Source organism: Labrus bergylta, chromosome 17 (genome assembly GCF_963930695.1).
Source record: "Labrus bergylta chromosome 17, fLabBer1.1, whole genome shotgun sequence".
NCBI classification, from domain to species: Eukaryota; Metazoa; Chordata; class Actinopteri; order Labriformes; family Labridae; genus Labrus; species Labrus bergylta.
In genome coordinates this window covers 20,732,853-20,749,755 of record NC_089211.1, presented here as the reverse complement: position 1 = coordinate 20,749,755, position 16,903 = coordinate 20,732,853, and the positions used below count along the sequence as shown (strand labels likewise).

General features: G+C 40.5%; 1 protein-coding gene across 1 annotated transcript in view; it reads right to left on the bottom strand.

The window, feature by feature from the left end:
• pappaa (pregnancy-associated plasma protein A, pappalysin 1a) overlaps positions 1–16,903 on the bottom strand; it is a 98,016-nt gene that overhangs the window by 48,863 nt on the left and 32,250 nt on the right. Inside the window, exons 8-10 of the mRNA XM_065965781.1 lie at positions 13,958–14,086; positions 13,726–13,817; positions 9,367–9,563 (exon numbers count right to left, since the gene is read on the bottom strand). Coding sequence (XP_065821853.1) covers positions 9,367–9,563; positions 13,726–13,817; positions 13,958–14,086 — 418 coding nt within the window. The remainder of the gene's footprint in view (positions 1–9,366; positions 9,564–13,725; positions 13,818–13,957; positions 14,087–16,903) is intronic.

Here is a 16,903-nt window from a genome sequence, read left to right as displayed (position 1 = left end):
ATGACTTAAGCCAAGAGGAAACCAGAGGAGATAAAGGTAAGGAGAGAGAGAGTGTGCAACTGTCAGCCTCAATACTCTGAAAATATGACTGCACTGTAAGAAAAAAAAAAAAAAAAAAAAAAAAAAAAAAAATCATTAAAGTTATAAAGCAAAACATATAAAAGTTAAATATTGATAGTGGCTGTAAAAAAAAAAAACAGAGTAATGACAATAATAATGGCTTTAATAACAAATCTGAGGACACCAGCTCTTTCCCATGTGACGGACATTTGGTTCCAAAGTGAAGTCAGTTTATTACTATGAAGAGAAACCTGATGTAGCACAAATCAATGTGCAAACACATACAATAGGTCCAAACTCCAAGTCTGCAGTTAATGCTGGCCTTCGGTGATCTCATTCGTTTTGTGGAAGTGGTCATAAAACTCAATCATAGCTGTTTGGAAGGCGGTCTTCTTTTTCTTGTCTTGGCGTTACAACAAAGTCAAACATGTTTAATATTATCGCAGGTCCGTGATCTTGTCTTGTGCAAATTGTTGTTTAATGACGTGATTTCTCTTATTTCAACAACCAATAGGAGCGTTCTAGCCAGCACTACACAGGGAAGCAGCAAACTAGTTAACAAGGCCAGGAGGCGCAGGAACTTGCGGTTCACCTTGTCTGTGGAGAAACTGGTAGAGGTGTGGAGAGAGCAAGAATATCTCCACAACTCCACCAGTTTCTAATTCTTTTCAGTTTTCTGCTCAAAAGTTGGAGTTGTACATTTCCAACAGGTGCATGGTGGGAAATAATCTAACAAGAAATCTAGTTGTAGTCTTGCAGTTAATGATCCTGCAAGATCCCCAGTCTTTGCAAAAATCTTTGGCTGTGACTAATAACTCTGAGTTGCTGACATATTGTCTTAAGATCTGAGAGGGTGTCCAATGTTAGTCTTTAAAATCTCTTTTAAGGTGTTTTTTATGGAAGTAGTGCTTATGGAAGTCACAAGTAGAGTTTTCAAATATCTCTACTCAAATCTATCAGCAGCAACACAGTTCAATAGTTGATTTTAACACAAGTTCTGCCTCTGACAAGGATTAGGATTTGGAGTGTCACCAGGGGTTTGCTGATCAGATTTCAAGGGGGACCCATGCCACCCCTGGACAGCCCTCTGGACACGCCCCTGTCCGTACTTGGTAGGACAATAATGCATAAGAAATTGGGCGTATCAGTCAATGCATATCAGTAAGAAACAACAAACAAGCAATTTACTGTAAAGGATGTGTCAGACAAGAAATATAAACTACTGCAGAAAAGTTGCCTCAATTGGATTCCCCAAACCTATATGTAAATGAGCAAATGCTCCTGTCAACATGCTGACAGTCAGTCAGTTTGTAAGTCGATGCAACAGTTAGGTTAGGTTTCTTCATCTGCATGGCATAAAACTGATGTTCAGTGTGATGCCCTGGTTTTTGTATTGTTTGGTTAGCGCAGTGGTGATCCCGCGAGCAAAAAGTGCATCCACACAGACAGACACAAGGACGCCATCGTGACAGCATAATGTCTCACATACAATTTGCCATGTGGAAGAATGGTAGATCGTATCAGTGGACTGGCTTGAAAGAGCGTTTTTTTCTTGTTAGCACTGTTTGGAGTTTTTTCTTTGTCAACCAACTTTCCCACAATCCCTCTTGTCTTCACCAATTAACAAGTCCCCATTTCCGAGAATGATTTGCAAACCCCATCGTCTTAAATCTCAACATCCTGCACGTGGCATTTGCCTCCATTCAGTTGCTCACTTTAGCAGTAAACACCAAAACACATACTAAGATATTCCTTTTTTTCCCCACTATCCATTTAAATTGCGTTATGAATTTAAGTCTTAAGTCTCCAGGTTTCACCTTCTGTGCAATCTATTTAGTACTCATCCATAGGCTTCCTCGTCTGCATGGCATAAAAGTTAGTTTAAGGTTCTTAGTTTATGGTTAAAGAACGCTAAAGGACTCTTTGAGGTCAGACACTAACCTAGTTCATTTCTTAATTTTGGGAAATTTTGAACACATGCAAATTCAGAAAACAGTTTCCTAAGAACTATGTATGCAGTCCGAGCCCCTCCTAAAAATGTTTATTTCCAACAAAAGGTATTCCTTTTTTCTTTCTTTCCACTCCTCCCTCTGCCTTTGTCAAAGGCCTACATGCAAAGTTGCAGGAGAGAGCATCTGTGAGGCATTTGTGGGGAGAAGGAGAAGAGCAACAGAGAGAAACTAGTATGAGTTTCCAAGCACCATCCCATGGTTTACTGGAATGCTGGTGAGCGCCTGGTGTGTGAGGTAATGTCCTGTCACCCGGCCCCACCCATACCCACCGAAGCTCACCGTCTCATAGGTCCTGTGGCTAATGATGGACCGCTTCCATAGCCTATACTGAAAATGGGGCTGTTAAAAAGTTAGAAAGCTGGTGCAATTATGCATTTTACCTTTCCCCGTCCTCATTATCCTCATCAGAGCCGACATGAGCGGCGACTGGGTGGACATGAGCAGAGCGACTGGGTGGTAGGGTGCATGGACCGCAAACTACCGTAAAGATTGGTGAGTGCACAATGTTAGAAAGTTGAAAACAGATGGATCCTGCAGAGATTATAATGTCCCTCAGTCAGTGGTCCCCTATGCTCAATAAACTAGCAACAAAACCTGCATGAAAACGTTACAGGGGGTCATCAGAGCCACAATTTTTTTTTTTTAAACCCAGCCGGCACAATGAGGTTTCCACATGGCAGAACCACAATAGTAATTGAAACGGTAAAAGTAAAAGCGGTGGGGGAAAAGGAACGCCATCCCAGAGGTTTTCTTTTTAATGTTACCACACGCTTATGTCACTGGCAGCGTGCCTGACGAGGGCCCTGCGGTTTTAGGGAGGGCAGGGGGGGAGGGGGAGAGGGAGGGGGAGGGGGGGGGATGTTGGTAAGAGGGACAGTGCCAAAGAAGCTGGCCGTCCTGTGCTGCTGAAAGCAACAGCTCTGCTACTGTATGCACTTTTGTTTTTGTAGGCATGTACATCTTTGTTCATGTGTGTGTGTGTGTGTGTGTTTGAGTTTGTGCAAGTGTTCATGTGTGTTAATGCGTATGCACACTCGGCAATAACCTACATAAAAAAGAGATGTGAGCAAACGCTGCCTGATTTTTTTTTTTCTTTTTTAGGATCAAAACTGGGCCAATAATTGTTTCTTTGTTTCTACCAGACACTTTTCCTTTCCGTCTCCGTTCCCTTTAAGCATGACTTACCTATGATGACGAATGCGGTGGAGTTAATCTAATTCCGACCTCATGCACATATGTTTGTTTAACATGTGAAGATGCCTGAACTTCATACATGGGCGATTTCTTGCAGCGTGAGAGGACTAAAATGTTATCCCTTCTGTTGCTTATGTATAATTAAGGTGGAGTGTTCTCCAGGGGTGCCCAGGGGTTGCGTCAGAGATTGCCTGGGCAGCCGCGCTCTCTGGAGAAATCACCTGGCTCGCTGTTTGATCTCGAAGTTTCAATGTACACGCACGCTCCTTGAGAAACACAACCTCATCTACACATATGTACCTGAAGGCAAGGAGCATGCACACAAACACACACACACACTCAGTCACAGGTTAGTTGCTAGGGCCAGCTCTCCAATCCAATCCCCCCAGAGCAAGTGGAGCTGGCTCACCGTATTCCACGGTGTGGTAGTGGGGGAACATTATGTTCTGCTCCACAAAGACAGCAGTAGTACATTTCAGTCCCCTATGGACCTGCCCTATAATCCTGCATGGAGTGTGTGTGTTTCCCTGCGAGTCTCCGTCTGACTGTGTACCTGTGTGTGAGCTTGATCAGAGGAAGAAGGAAGAGCCTTTTAAATGTACTGTATTTGCAGGTAGCCCCTTATTAGAGGTTCTCTACTACGTTGTGTCATGGGTCTGAAAATGAAAACAACCTAAACTATGGCTGGAATAACCTGGCAGTCTTGTTGTGATCATTAATGTGTCTAGATTTTATTAACTCAATACATTTTCTGGTGTCCATATGGTGTTTTGATTGGACAAAGCTGCACATTTGAAGACATTTTGATGGGGGGAATGGGCCTGTAAGATTGTTTTTGGACCATATTCCTCTTCCACATAAAATGTTAATTCATGATATACTTTCTGTTGAATCAGTTAGACTAATTGCCAAAATACTCATCCCTTGCAGTACAAGCACTAACTCTTGTGTTTTCACATCCCATTTGAATCCATACATAATTCGTTATGTCATTTAAAACCATTATATCACAGGCCCTAACGGCACATTGGTATTTCATTTCATTCAACCCTAACCCTAACCAAATCTGCATGTGATTCTTTCATATCATCAGAATTGTGCAAGCTACTAATTCCTTATAACACTAACCACACAAAAAAATCTGCAATTATACTTCAACAGTCTCCATAACATTCCAAGTAAGTGCTGGAATTCACACTCTATGACCCAAAAAAAAATGAATGAATGTGTGTCATCCTTACAGAGATCTAGCACACATCTACACTCTGTTTAAGGTAGACTGCAGGCTACTAAGCTGTTGCGTATAAACGTGCAGGATGTATTTATGCCTCTATGCATCTTGTATTCTGATGTTGCTGAGATCTGGTGCGTTGAGTTTAAGAAGTGAAGAAGTGAAGTTCAGCACAATTGCCACATGTGCTGATCATCTGTCACAGTGGCATCAAATGGATACATTGACATTTTTTCCAGTCTTTATAGCTTTGCATTCTCACAACACACTCACAACATGTATACAACACAAGTACATTACACTTGAGATTTCATGCAGATACATGATCTCTCTTTCTGCTCAAGTGCCTTGTTGTGCTGTTGTTGCTTTCTTGCATCCTCGAAGATCCCTATCACTGATGCCCGCCTCACTTTTTCTCAGACACGCACACACACACACACACACACACACACACACAATCAGCAGTGTCTTGAGACATCAAGCAGATCTGATACCCAAAACCAACGCAGGGATTTGTTTACTAGATCAGAAGGAAGTGATGAACTATCCTCTCATCCTGTCCCTAACACAGTCATTCAGAACAAAACTCTTCAAAACAGAGTCGGTTAAACTTAACTATCGTCCATTATCAGGCACACATCTTTATCCTGACTTTCCCCAAGAGCTGTAAACAACAAAGGAGGAATAAAATATTGGCATAAAAGGCTTACGATGTGCTGTCAGATCTGGATAAAAGTTAACAACTTCAACCAGAACAGACTCATTTTTACGGTCCTTTTTTTTTTTAAACCAAAATTTGGATGCTTCTTTTCTAGCTCCACTTTTTAAAGGTATGAATTGAAGATGTCAAATGTTCTGTAACTATTGCCGCATTATTTTCCGAGATCCTTCCAAAACAGTATTAATCCCTGAATGGATGTTTTGTTTGCGTTGCTGATTGTTTTTCTGTCTGTGAGCAGGACTACAGAAGAAAACTTCTGTCCATCTGAATTGTAATTGCTGGAGGGGTACAGCATATTCCAAAAACATGTACACTTTCAAATATGGACACGATCCAATTCACAAAAATGCTAGGCTATTAATTGCAAATCTGATAAATATATGCAGACAGATATAGTAGTCGTGCTAAACATTAGTACATCATGAAGACTGTACTGTTTACATGGTGATGTTTTAGTTGTATTTTGATGGCACCGGTAAACTTTAACGTTCATTTTAACTTCAGTCAAAAGTGAATGGAAATAGCTGATCAACTGATATTGAAGTTAATGTCTTTGTTGACAGATTAAGGGATAAGAAAGTTATGTTTTCTAATTAACTGTATCCACCTCTGGCTAAAAGAGTTGGTGGGTCACAAACAGCGGTCTCCTAAGTCAAAGTTAACACTCTGCCCTATCAACCACTGTGCGGACTTTGTTGTCTCACAGCCTTTGTTAACCTTTGCCCCTAACTGACAAGAGACAATAGTTTCCAGAGGGCTTTGTCACTTGCGGATGTCGTCTTTGACTACATGAATGGCTAATTTATGTTTCTGTTGGGAAAACTGTCTTGTCTATGGGGTTCATCTTACTGGGAAAAAAAACAAGGTATGAACATAAAAGCAACCGCATTTGGGATTGAAGTATTCAGTGTTTATTCAGTACATTTCATAGACTTAACCATTCTGAAAATCTGTGCTCTCCAAACTCAAGAGTCCTTCTTGTTTGATCTGGTATGGGAACAAAGTCAAGACATGGTAGGGTTTGGGAAAGACTGTGGTTATGGTAAAAAAAAAACGAAACCAAGGTTGGCTTATGGTTGGAAACAGGACGTGAACAGCGGTCTACCATACCAAAGCCCAACATTGTGCCCCATCAAACACTGTGTGGACTCTGTGGTCACTCACTTAAATCACCTTTGCTCCAAACTGACAAGAGTTGTAATTACTATGGCTTCTTGACCGCTTTGCCACTATATCATTTTTGACCATATTGATATATTAAAATTACTGTTTTGTTGTCTTGTCCTTGGATTCTTAAAACCTGAGTTACATCACCCCTCTGTTACTGCAGAAGGCTTTCGAAGCCGTCGATGGTGGTCTCCATGCTGGAAATGCTGTCTCACCCTGACTTTCAGTCAACCTAACGACAGGCTAAGAGCTGGAGCTGAGGTTCTAAGCCTCCTGATAACCAGTGACACCACGCCCACCTGTCAATCAACTCAGCTACGGGCCTTATTGGTAATAACGCTTATCCTTCATAAAAACAAAACGCATCATCCATAGCAGATAGCTTGGGCAAATGATGTGCAATTTTTGGAGCTATTAGCATCCAATATGTGTCTTCATGAAACAGACTCTAAGTGTCAAATACTTTGAGTACACAAAATAGCCAGTAGCCTTTAACTTCTCTTGGTCCTCAGTATTTTAAAACATGATGACAATTACAGTATAATCTGCAGTAAGTACTTCTAGACCCTGTCAAGGTCAATATTTCAATCTAAATCGTAAAAGCTATCGGGCTTTTGGCAGACTCCACTGTTCACAAAGACGACATTAAGTTTTCCACGAAGATTTCAGATACACAATATACTATAAGTAACTACACAGCTTTTAGGCTTGGACTCTGTTGCTCTTGGTTTTATCACATTCACTTCCCTTTCAAAACCAAAGAAATCTTCAAAGTCACCCAAAGAAATCAAACCACTTATGTAAACAATTCCTGACAAACTGAAAACTAGAATGAAGTACTTTAGATACGGAATGAGATCCAGATGCCTGAAAAAAAAAAAATCACGATCGTTGGGCACTCTTTGGCTGATTCTTGGCCAAACGCCAGACATCACTAAAAGCCGCTTCTAAATAGGTATTACCTTCAATAACATTGTTCTATACATATATATTGTTCTAAAGTGGTCACGTCTAAACTGGATCCATGAACAAAGGCCAGTCTACATCTCCAGAACGAATCCACACATGCTTCATCTGTGGCATGAGCCTCCAGGACACTCGCCATAGCCCCGTGCTTGCAGTTGCACAATTGCATTGCCTGAACAAGAATCTCAACTCCATTATTTGAGGTCACGCTTTGTTATCTCTCTTTTTTTAAGTGACCACAACAAGCAGGTACCCGTTCACAATTCTGTGTACAGAATGATGTGTTATCTCAAAAACTGCAAGGACGGTGTAATCAAAGTTAATTTGAACTTTGAGAGATGGCTTTTGATGCTGCTGGAGTGCATGTTGTTGGAGAGGAAAAGCAAATGTCAGTGATTAAATGGACATGTACTGATGCTGGATAGGGGAATGGGTTTTCAGAACACAGTTTATGATGTAACATTTGTGTAGCAACTAGCTTTCCAACTCGTGACATTCTGGACAGATGAAAAAAGTGCGGGAACTTATTTGCAAGTGCAATAACAAGAACGGCGATAGTGATAAGACAGATGTGTTTTGTAAACCTGCGTTTGCATTTCTTTCCCCACCTGCAAATGTGCACTTATGTGTCCACATCGGGTAAACAGTCAGTGGCCTTGCAACAAAGTGACCTCATCACACGTGATTCTTTGGGGAACATTGTGTTCTTCACAGTGAAAGTGCTTTTTTTGTGAACAATGTGTCCCTCACAGCAGACGTACTTTCTTTTTGGTAAGATGGCGATGTTCCACAGGTGTCTCATTTCTCTCCAAGACCGGACCCCTTGCAACGTCGTTAGTTGGAACATATGCCCTCTCTTTTTTTTTGGGTTCAGACAGAAGTGGTGTCTCACAAAAAATCAAACCGATAAATGGTTTCCAATTTAAACTCCTATCTTTGTTTGCACAGATCCCAACCAAAGCGTTCTTGAACAAAGCACCTGACCGCAGCTGTTCAAGAATACCAGGTTCGCTGGCCTTGTTAAATGGATCATAAGCAATGAGAACAAGCTCCTCAGCCAACGGCACACATTTCCAACGTTACACACTCCTCTACAGAAGAAAGAGTTGTCTAGTTGTTAAGCCTCAGCATTTCAATACAGTCTCATCTTTAAAGTGTAAGATTGTATATAAAGTAGCAGAAAATGTAACATTTGGTTTTAACAAATACCCTTAATGCTTTTGGAAAACTAAATGATAAAGACTAAATATAATGAATAGAAAAGATGGCAAAGAGATCGTGTATTTCAACAGCATGCCTCAGCTTTGACCCCCCCACACATTAAGGGAGAGGATTAAAAAGGATTTAGCCTAATGCACTTCTACATGTCCAAAGCTTTGAGTGTGTGCACATGAATGTATGCCTCACCCTAATGTTTTGGGAAATCTGCCGCTTTTTTTTTTTTTTTTTTGTTAGCATCTAAAGTGAAACAGAAAAACGCTTTGTAGGAATCCAACTCCTCTTTGGTTGTCTTCAGGAAAGGCTTTACTTTAGTGAAGAAGCAATCTTCTTCGTCCTCACTGGGAGACGTACTTATAAATGTTGCAATCTCTTACATGACTTGAGCTGGCAAACAAGCATTTTGTTTTTCCCCTTGAAAATTAAAGCTACATTATCATCAATGTGTGAATTGATTAATGGATGATAGGTACCAAATCATTAAAGAGCAAAGACCAAACAATTTAGAAGATTGGCTGTTTTAACAAAAAGCCCCATTATAAAGTCGTTTTGTCAGTATCAGATTGGAACACACGACTCTTTGATTGATCTAATTGTTGTTTGATGATATTTGATTGAGAGTTTTCATATGGAAAGCTTTAGTGCTTGTTAACCTCTGACGTGACAATTTACATCAAAGAGTCTTCCTCTTTGGACTCACACCAAACGCAATGTGTAAAACAAAATCACTCAATCAATTCAAGTAAAGGCTGAAGAAAAATACATAACAGATTCGCTCAGCGTAAAATCTGCCTTACCTTTGTGACAGCAGGATAGCCAGCGGACACCTCCCCGGAGCAGTAGGGCTTCTCTTCGTGGGAAACTTCCACAGAAGAGGCCCACTGGTCGAGGAAACCGTTGGGCGTGTAGAGGCCGCAGTCCCTCACTCCAGTCTCCCGCTCGAAGTCTTCACACACACCATCACCGTCGTAGTAGTAACACATGCTGGGCTCCTCTGCGGGTCAACAACCAATGGGGAAAAAAATCACAGAATTCATTGTTTTTTTAAATGTACAAGTGATTCTCCAAGTGAAACTGAAGATTGGGTATTGGTGGTTCATATTCAAGAATTCACTTGCTCTTGTCTAAATGGTTAAGTATTTATGTAACACTTCTTTTTTTACACTTCTCTATAGACATGTACCCGATCCTTTGGGCTACACTTTCTAATGTTTTCAGTTTTTTGTTTTTGAAGGGGGAAGATGGAGAGGACCAGGTATAGAAGCAGGGAGAAGAAGATGGGGGGAAAAATGGGCAATGAAAAAGGGGAAATCATTTTGTGAAGGTGAGAATCTACAAACAGTCAAAAGAATATGTAATCAGGAAAAAAACAACAAAGAAAGAAAAGGAGACGGTGATAAAATGAGCGCAAGAGAGTCAAACAGAGTGACAATGGCGTGCGGGGGGGGGGGGGGGGGGGGGGGGAACCAGCCGTAATTTTTACAGACGTCCCAGCCAGAGTTAAGGTCTGGAACTGGAGGCTTATGGACAGGAGGAGAGGTGGAGGAGAGGTGGAGCAGAGCAAGAAGGTTGCCTGGGCCTCACTGCTCTCAGCTCTCAGCTAAAGCAGTGTCAGCCGGTGGGGTTCCAGTTAGGGGGAAAGGCGGCATTCTGTGCCAAGTTGGCCGGGGCCTCCTCCTCGAAATTCCAGCCCCTCTCCAGCACGGCCAAATAACTAAAGTCAGTTCTGTGTTCTGGCAACGGCGAAACGAGGGGCTACTGAGGGGGCATGCGGAATACGCTCCCGCCACTCACTCAGCGGGAACGGAGGCAAGTGAGAAGGCTAGGAGCGAGACTGAGAGGAAGAAGAAGAGGGAGCTCAAACAGTGGCTTGAGAAAGCCGCACAAGTAATGGAGCTAAAGAGAGACGAGGGTGGAAAAGGAGACAGAGCATTGGGACCGGGGTAGAATAAACAGATAGCAGGAAAAAAGTGGAAAAGGTGATAGAGTGCGAGAGAGAAAAGAGAGACATACAGCTGCAGAAAGAAAGAGAGCGATGACCTGCACAAAGATGGATAGAGATTGAGAAAAGAAAGGTCTGTAAGCTGTCAAAATAGTTGTAGGAATCCAAGTTACACTGACAATACATGAAGCTGGGACAAATCTGACCTTTCCAAAGTACTGCTGTTGTTTTAGCAAGAATGTCAATAAAACTTATTAAAACAAAATTGCAATTGCTCTTCATCATTTTCCGATACCACTTTTCCTTTCCAGACACTCACTTCAATAATAGACTTTAATATTGGCGGATAACGAGTACCCTTTGATACAAACTGCAACCTTCGGTATTGAAAAAAGAAGCCGATGTAGAAGTGCAAAAAAACTGCATTTCCTAAAGTGTCCACTTGTAGCCGGCTCTGAAAGCCAAGGAATTCACACTATAGCCCATAATGAAATGTCCATTTTTAGAGAGGTCAGCATGTTTACACCCTGGTACAAAAAAAAAACAGTTTTACAGTCTATAAGTAATTTCTGCATCGCTAAAAACTGTCTATAGTGGTTTGGCAGGAGGCTAGGATTCACTCTGACCACAACCTGTCCCTCATTTTATTGTACATGGAAGTGATTTGAAGAGGATGCTACTGTGCTTGGGGTTGTAAAAAAAAAACGAGCCCATGTAGAGATATCGTGGGTTTTCCTTTAAACTTTTTAGGTTCAGTTGCTACTTTAAAGGCTCCACCAAAACCTTAAAAAAATTCTGTTGCAAGTTATCTGATGGATCATTTTCTCATCTTCTTTTCTAAGAAAGAAACGGCTTAGCCCATCTATACCAGCCATCCTTGAAGATATTCATTCAACCCGCCTCAACTCAGCCTCTTCTCTATTTCGTCAAGGTTGCCCAGAAGTTGGTAGGAGTCAACATTTTACAAATGGCAACGACCATTGGCGGGCTTCATAATACCTCCTAGGAAACCAATAGATGACACAGTCAAGCCTACAGCTTCTGAGATTCTAAAGCTCCCCTGAGGACCTTTTGGTTTGTGACGATTTTTGCGCCCCCTGCGAAAAAAGCAGTACATCTTATCTCTTCACTGACCATGTCTAAGTAGTGTTTTTTGCCAAAAAGTTCTCATGCTTTTGCCTTTAACAGTCGAATTTATCAATCAATGAGTCTTTGCTGTAGAAAATGTAAAAATGCTTTTCCTCGAGTTTGCCACCTTTGGCATTAAATATAACTACACAGAAATTAGAAATCTTGTTGCTGGTGGTCATATTTGCTTTTAAAGGTCACAAAGAGGCAACGATAACAATTCCAGTCTGATTCATTACCAGTTAGAAACTCTTTAACTGTTGGGGTCATTGGGGAAGAAGTTGATAATATCGTCAATTTCAGATAATTTGACTCAATCGTGTGAACAGCCTATTAAAGCTCATCCAGACTGTGGCCCCCTGGCCTGTTGTGTACTTTGTGTCAATTCTCCATCCAACTCTATTTCACCATCCAACACACTGACAGGCAGACACTCACTCACACATGCAGACAGATGGACAGAAGGTCCCATCATTATAGTGTCAGATTTCTTCACAAAACTACAACTATGTCAGACAGTGTCCCACTCACACACATAATTACACAAGCCCCTGAGCACTGCAGTTGGTGTTAAAAACAGCACCGTTGATGCAGTCCAGCAATCTGACAGGGATTAAGTGGCCACTTCACAGAGGCTCAGACATGTGTGTATGCATGCATGGACTGTACATGCACAATCGCACACACACACACACACACTCACAACAGGGGGGCAAAATGATCGCCAGACAGCAGGGGAAGTGAAGAGGAAACCATCCATCTCTTCATAAAAAAAAAAACAACAACGCAGGAGATGCCAGTCACTCAACTGTGTAAAATGACTCACTCTTTTAAAAAATAATGATTCCCAGATTTTTATTTTAAACAGGAGGCTGAAGTGATTATGGTAACTAATGTTTTTTTTTCCTCTCTCTCTCTCTCGCTCTTTTGAGGAAGGCATCAAGCACTTGGATAAAAGACACCCAGATGTCAAATGTGTTCATTCACAAAGTTACCACGTGCATCTCTTCAAAAACATTACAACTCCATTGTTTTTCTATTTGAATAATCCCTTTAAAAGAAAGTAAATTCAGTCTAACCCAAAAAGACAATAAACACATCCTGTAATGTGGTTGGTTAAATCTGAACTTAATCAATGTTGAGACATGTTATTGTTGCATGCTTCTAAAATTTAACTTTTAGCCGTTGAAATATTTCAAAAACCACTGAGGAAAATTATACTCAAAAATTGTGAAAAATGCTCGATACAGTTCATTATTTTGCAAGAAATCAGTACACATAGAACAACTTTAAATAAGATGTGTATTCATTAATATATTCTAACCTTTCCAATCTGTGTCAAACAATGTGTAATGGCATAGTGTTGTACAGCTGAAACCATCTAAACAAAGACTAAAGCCGTATTCACTTATTCACTCTTAAAAAATGTTCAGGCAGACCGGCCCTGAAATCTTCTTGACTTGCTTGTTCACACAACACATGCGCCTCACAGTGGGAGGCTTTCCCTGTCAGTCTTTGCTTTTGTACACAAGTTTATCAGTGCAACATGTAGTTTGACACATTCACTGTATCAACCAAAACAAAAGAAGCAAAAAAAAGGACACATTGGCAAGAAGATAGCATAACGAAGCAGTTTATATATATAAATAATAATAGCATATTGAGCACAGAGCTCACACCAGATGCTTTCTTACAGTCAGGACAGGATACAAACGCCATCGCCCCTTTCCCCCCCACTCACACCCAGTGACATTTCCTGAATATTTACTTCTGCCTTCTCAAATCATCTCACCCTGATTTCACATGGAATATTTATTAAGGGGCTGGCAGGAGTGAGAAATGCGGCCAACATTTGGAAGTTTAATGAAGTTTTGTGCATGTGTGAAAGCACCCAAGGCCATCTTTTGTCGATGCAAAGAACAGTCCAGTACAAGTCTCACACCACATGACATACGTTCAGTTAAAAGTGGTTTTGGGGACTAATGCCAATCTCAGGTCTAACAACATACGATGAATATACTCAGTTTTGATAGAACACAGAAATAAACCAGTGACTGTAAACATTCCCATTGTAACCTTGACTTACCAATACAGTTGAAGAAGGGTTCTTTCTTGCACTGACTGGAGCAGCCATCCCCATTCAAAGAGTTCTTATCATCACATTCCTCCCCTTTGGAGCTGAAATTGCAAAAGGCTTTAGTTAGAAAGCATCAACACACAAAATCCCATGGCACATCTTTCATTGCACATCTTTATGAATGCATGCATTTTTATACAAATAAATATATCTCGATCATGTTGATGTAGGTGACTGGTACCTCTGGATGCGTCCATCTCCGCAGTAGGGTGCACCAACTTCGTGCACCAAAGGTGGGGAAGGCTCACTCTCACTGCTGCTGGAGATGGTCTGGACCTGGTAAGTGTACATGACGTGTGACACCACATCCCTGCACAGAGAAAAAACAAAAAAAAAAACATGAAATTGAGTATTTATTGGTAAGATGAAGCTTTGTAGAGTCTGAAGAGGAGTGACATAAAGGAAAGATACACCGCCAGGTGGTGAAGGGTCAATAGAACTACTGCTCTGTTTGCAGGTGAGTGCAGAAATCTTTAACAAGAATAATTACCACAAGTTAACACAAGACATTTTACCTACCACAAACTTCCACACATCTACATTTCTATTCATGCTTTGGATCCAGATCTGATTTCTTTCTTTATCATAGTCATTCAAGAAACCATCACAATGAATATATATGTTGACTGAAAAGAAAAAAACACAATGAAACTACCAAAAACTTCAGCCTGGAAAAAACGGCAGCAAATTGAAAAACTTACTGAAAAACAAATGCCAGAGGAAATGCTGCATATACAAGCGTCACGGTGGAAGTAATCCTGGCCTGTAGGAGGCGCCATTTTAATCTTGATTGAGGGGTAAAAATGTTAACGCGACAAGGCTGGGAAAATCGCCAGGTTACTTTTACGTTGATGTTACTCCCTGTCTTCAAAATCCACCAGTATAACACCACCCCTCCCAATAAGATGTTTCCATCTGCGCCCCCTACAGGCCTGGAGCACTTCTGTCATGATGTCTGGATTTGAAATTATTTTTGCTGTTGTAGCTGTTGCATTTGTTTTCTGGGTATTGTGTGTTGTTGTCTGTGCATCATTAAGGTATTAACAGTGTGTATGCAGCTCAATTGTTCTCCAAATCAAAATATTTGTTGCCCACATATAATTAAACAATGGACAGGAGAAATATGGTGGGGGGGGGAAGGGGGGGGGCTACTCACTTTGCTGGTGTAAGTCGCCATGATGGTTTCTTGAGTCACCATGATAAGGAAGTCTGAAATTAAAGTCTGAAAGGAAAAAAAAAACATAAATGAGAAAACCAAAACCATAAACAAAAAAAAAAAAGAAAAGAATCAAATCCGTCAATGAGGAACCAAAACCATAAGCAAAGCAACGAAACAAAACTCAAGGAAAGAAAACTGTAAAGTAGAAAATACTGTACAAGTGAGGGTGCTATTATGAAACGAGTTGTCCTGTTTTTATCACTTTCACTGATTATGCTTAAACTCTGTGATCTGTTGTTTGCCTTTACATGCTGTTAGCCACTTATCAAGTGAACTACACACATCGGGGATTCAGTTTTATCATTTTAACGTAACAAGAAACAGAGCTAAGAATAAATGTTGGTACTAATGATAATAATGAGAACATGTAAAGGCACAACACATCTTGTATTCAGTTTTATTAACTGACTGCAGTGAATAGAACAATAAAAACAGGATAACTGATTTCACATCAGCAATCTCATTTGTGACTGCATCGTTTACAGTTTTCTTTCCGTTTTTTGCTTATTTTTTTCCCCCTTTTGCTTACAGTTTTGGTGTCTCATTTCGAGTTTTGATTTGTCGCTTATGGTCATGGTTTCCTCTTTCATGGTTTTCTTTTTTTTCTTTTCGCTTTCAGAGTTTTTGACCCTACCAATTGTTTTTTTGTGAGCGTGTGTTTAAACAAGACAGAAGACCTAGGTTCTGTGAGGATTCAGACATGACATGTGCCCCCTGATCGCTGCAAATGACCTGTGATAGGAAAAAAGTCTGTTGAGGATTTTAAGGTAGTATGTAGACACTCCTGTTGATTCTGACAAAAGTTTGTTGGCTGGATTTTTCACTTTGTTTTACATGTCTGTCTCTGTTTTTACAGCTCTACTTTTTTTTATTACACCGAATCCATTTATCAAATTTCTGTGTGTGTCCCCACAGAGAGCGCTGAACTCAATAAAATAACGAAGAGGAAAGCATTTGGTTGCTTTCTCTTCTGCAGACCGCTTCATATAATCAATGAAGGCATGTTTAAAATTTGTATTAAAGTAATGTCTTTTAAGGCACTATGTGACCATAGGATGTTTGTGCAGGTGTGGAAGAATGGTTTAACTGAAGAACTAGAATAGATTTCTGGATTTCTGGATAGATTTTTAGATAGACTGAAGAAATTGGAAACAAAGTCCCAGAAAATGTGTCCAATAAAAATGTGGAGTGGAACAATAGAAAAGGTTTGTGGTAAAAAGATGCCCCCAAAATAATGGAGCTTCATTTAAAAAAAACGACTTTGTTGGGACCATTGAGAAAACGAGCTGTGGAATGTGCATGATACAAGTTCTCTTTGTTAATCAATGCAAGTTGAAGTAGATGGAAATGTATGATTGTTGTGTATAATCATGGCTTGTATTGGTAAAGTAGACGGCAGGAATCATGTATATCCGAGGGTTACATCAGTAAATAGGGCTAAATAGAAGCAGTAAGTTAGATCATTTCATGTGGACCATCAAGTACAGTATGCCTCATTTTGGAATGCCCTCTGCGGTGATGTAACTACAGTGACATGCATGCAGCGATATCGTACCGCTCACATTAACATGAGGGCATACTTATGAATCACATGTTGCTAGCATGCCAGCTTGGTTGCCATCAGTGCGTGAGTGCCTGTGTGTTTTAGTGTGTGTGTTTGAATGGGTGAACGAGAGGCACATTTTTGTCCATTAAGATAGAAAAGTACTGTTCATTATATATAATTGCAGCCCAATAATACCAGAATGTTCTAAAAGACAGGTTTAATAAAGTAGTCATTTTTTTATGTACCAATGAACACACAAAAAAACAGCCTGAGGTGTACAAGTTCATGTTTGCTCTTAAGTACGCATGATCTTGTACCCGTCTTCAAGTGATTTATTTTGAAGACAGTAATGTTTATTTTCC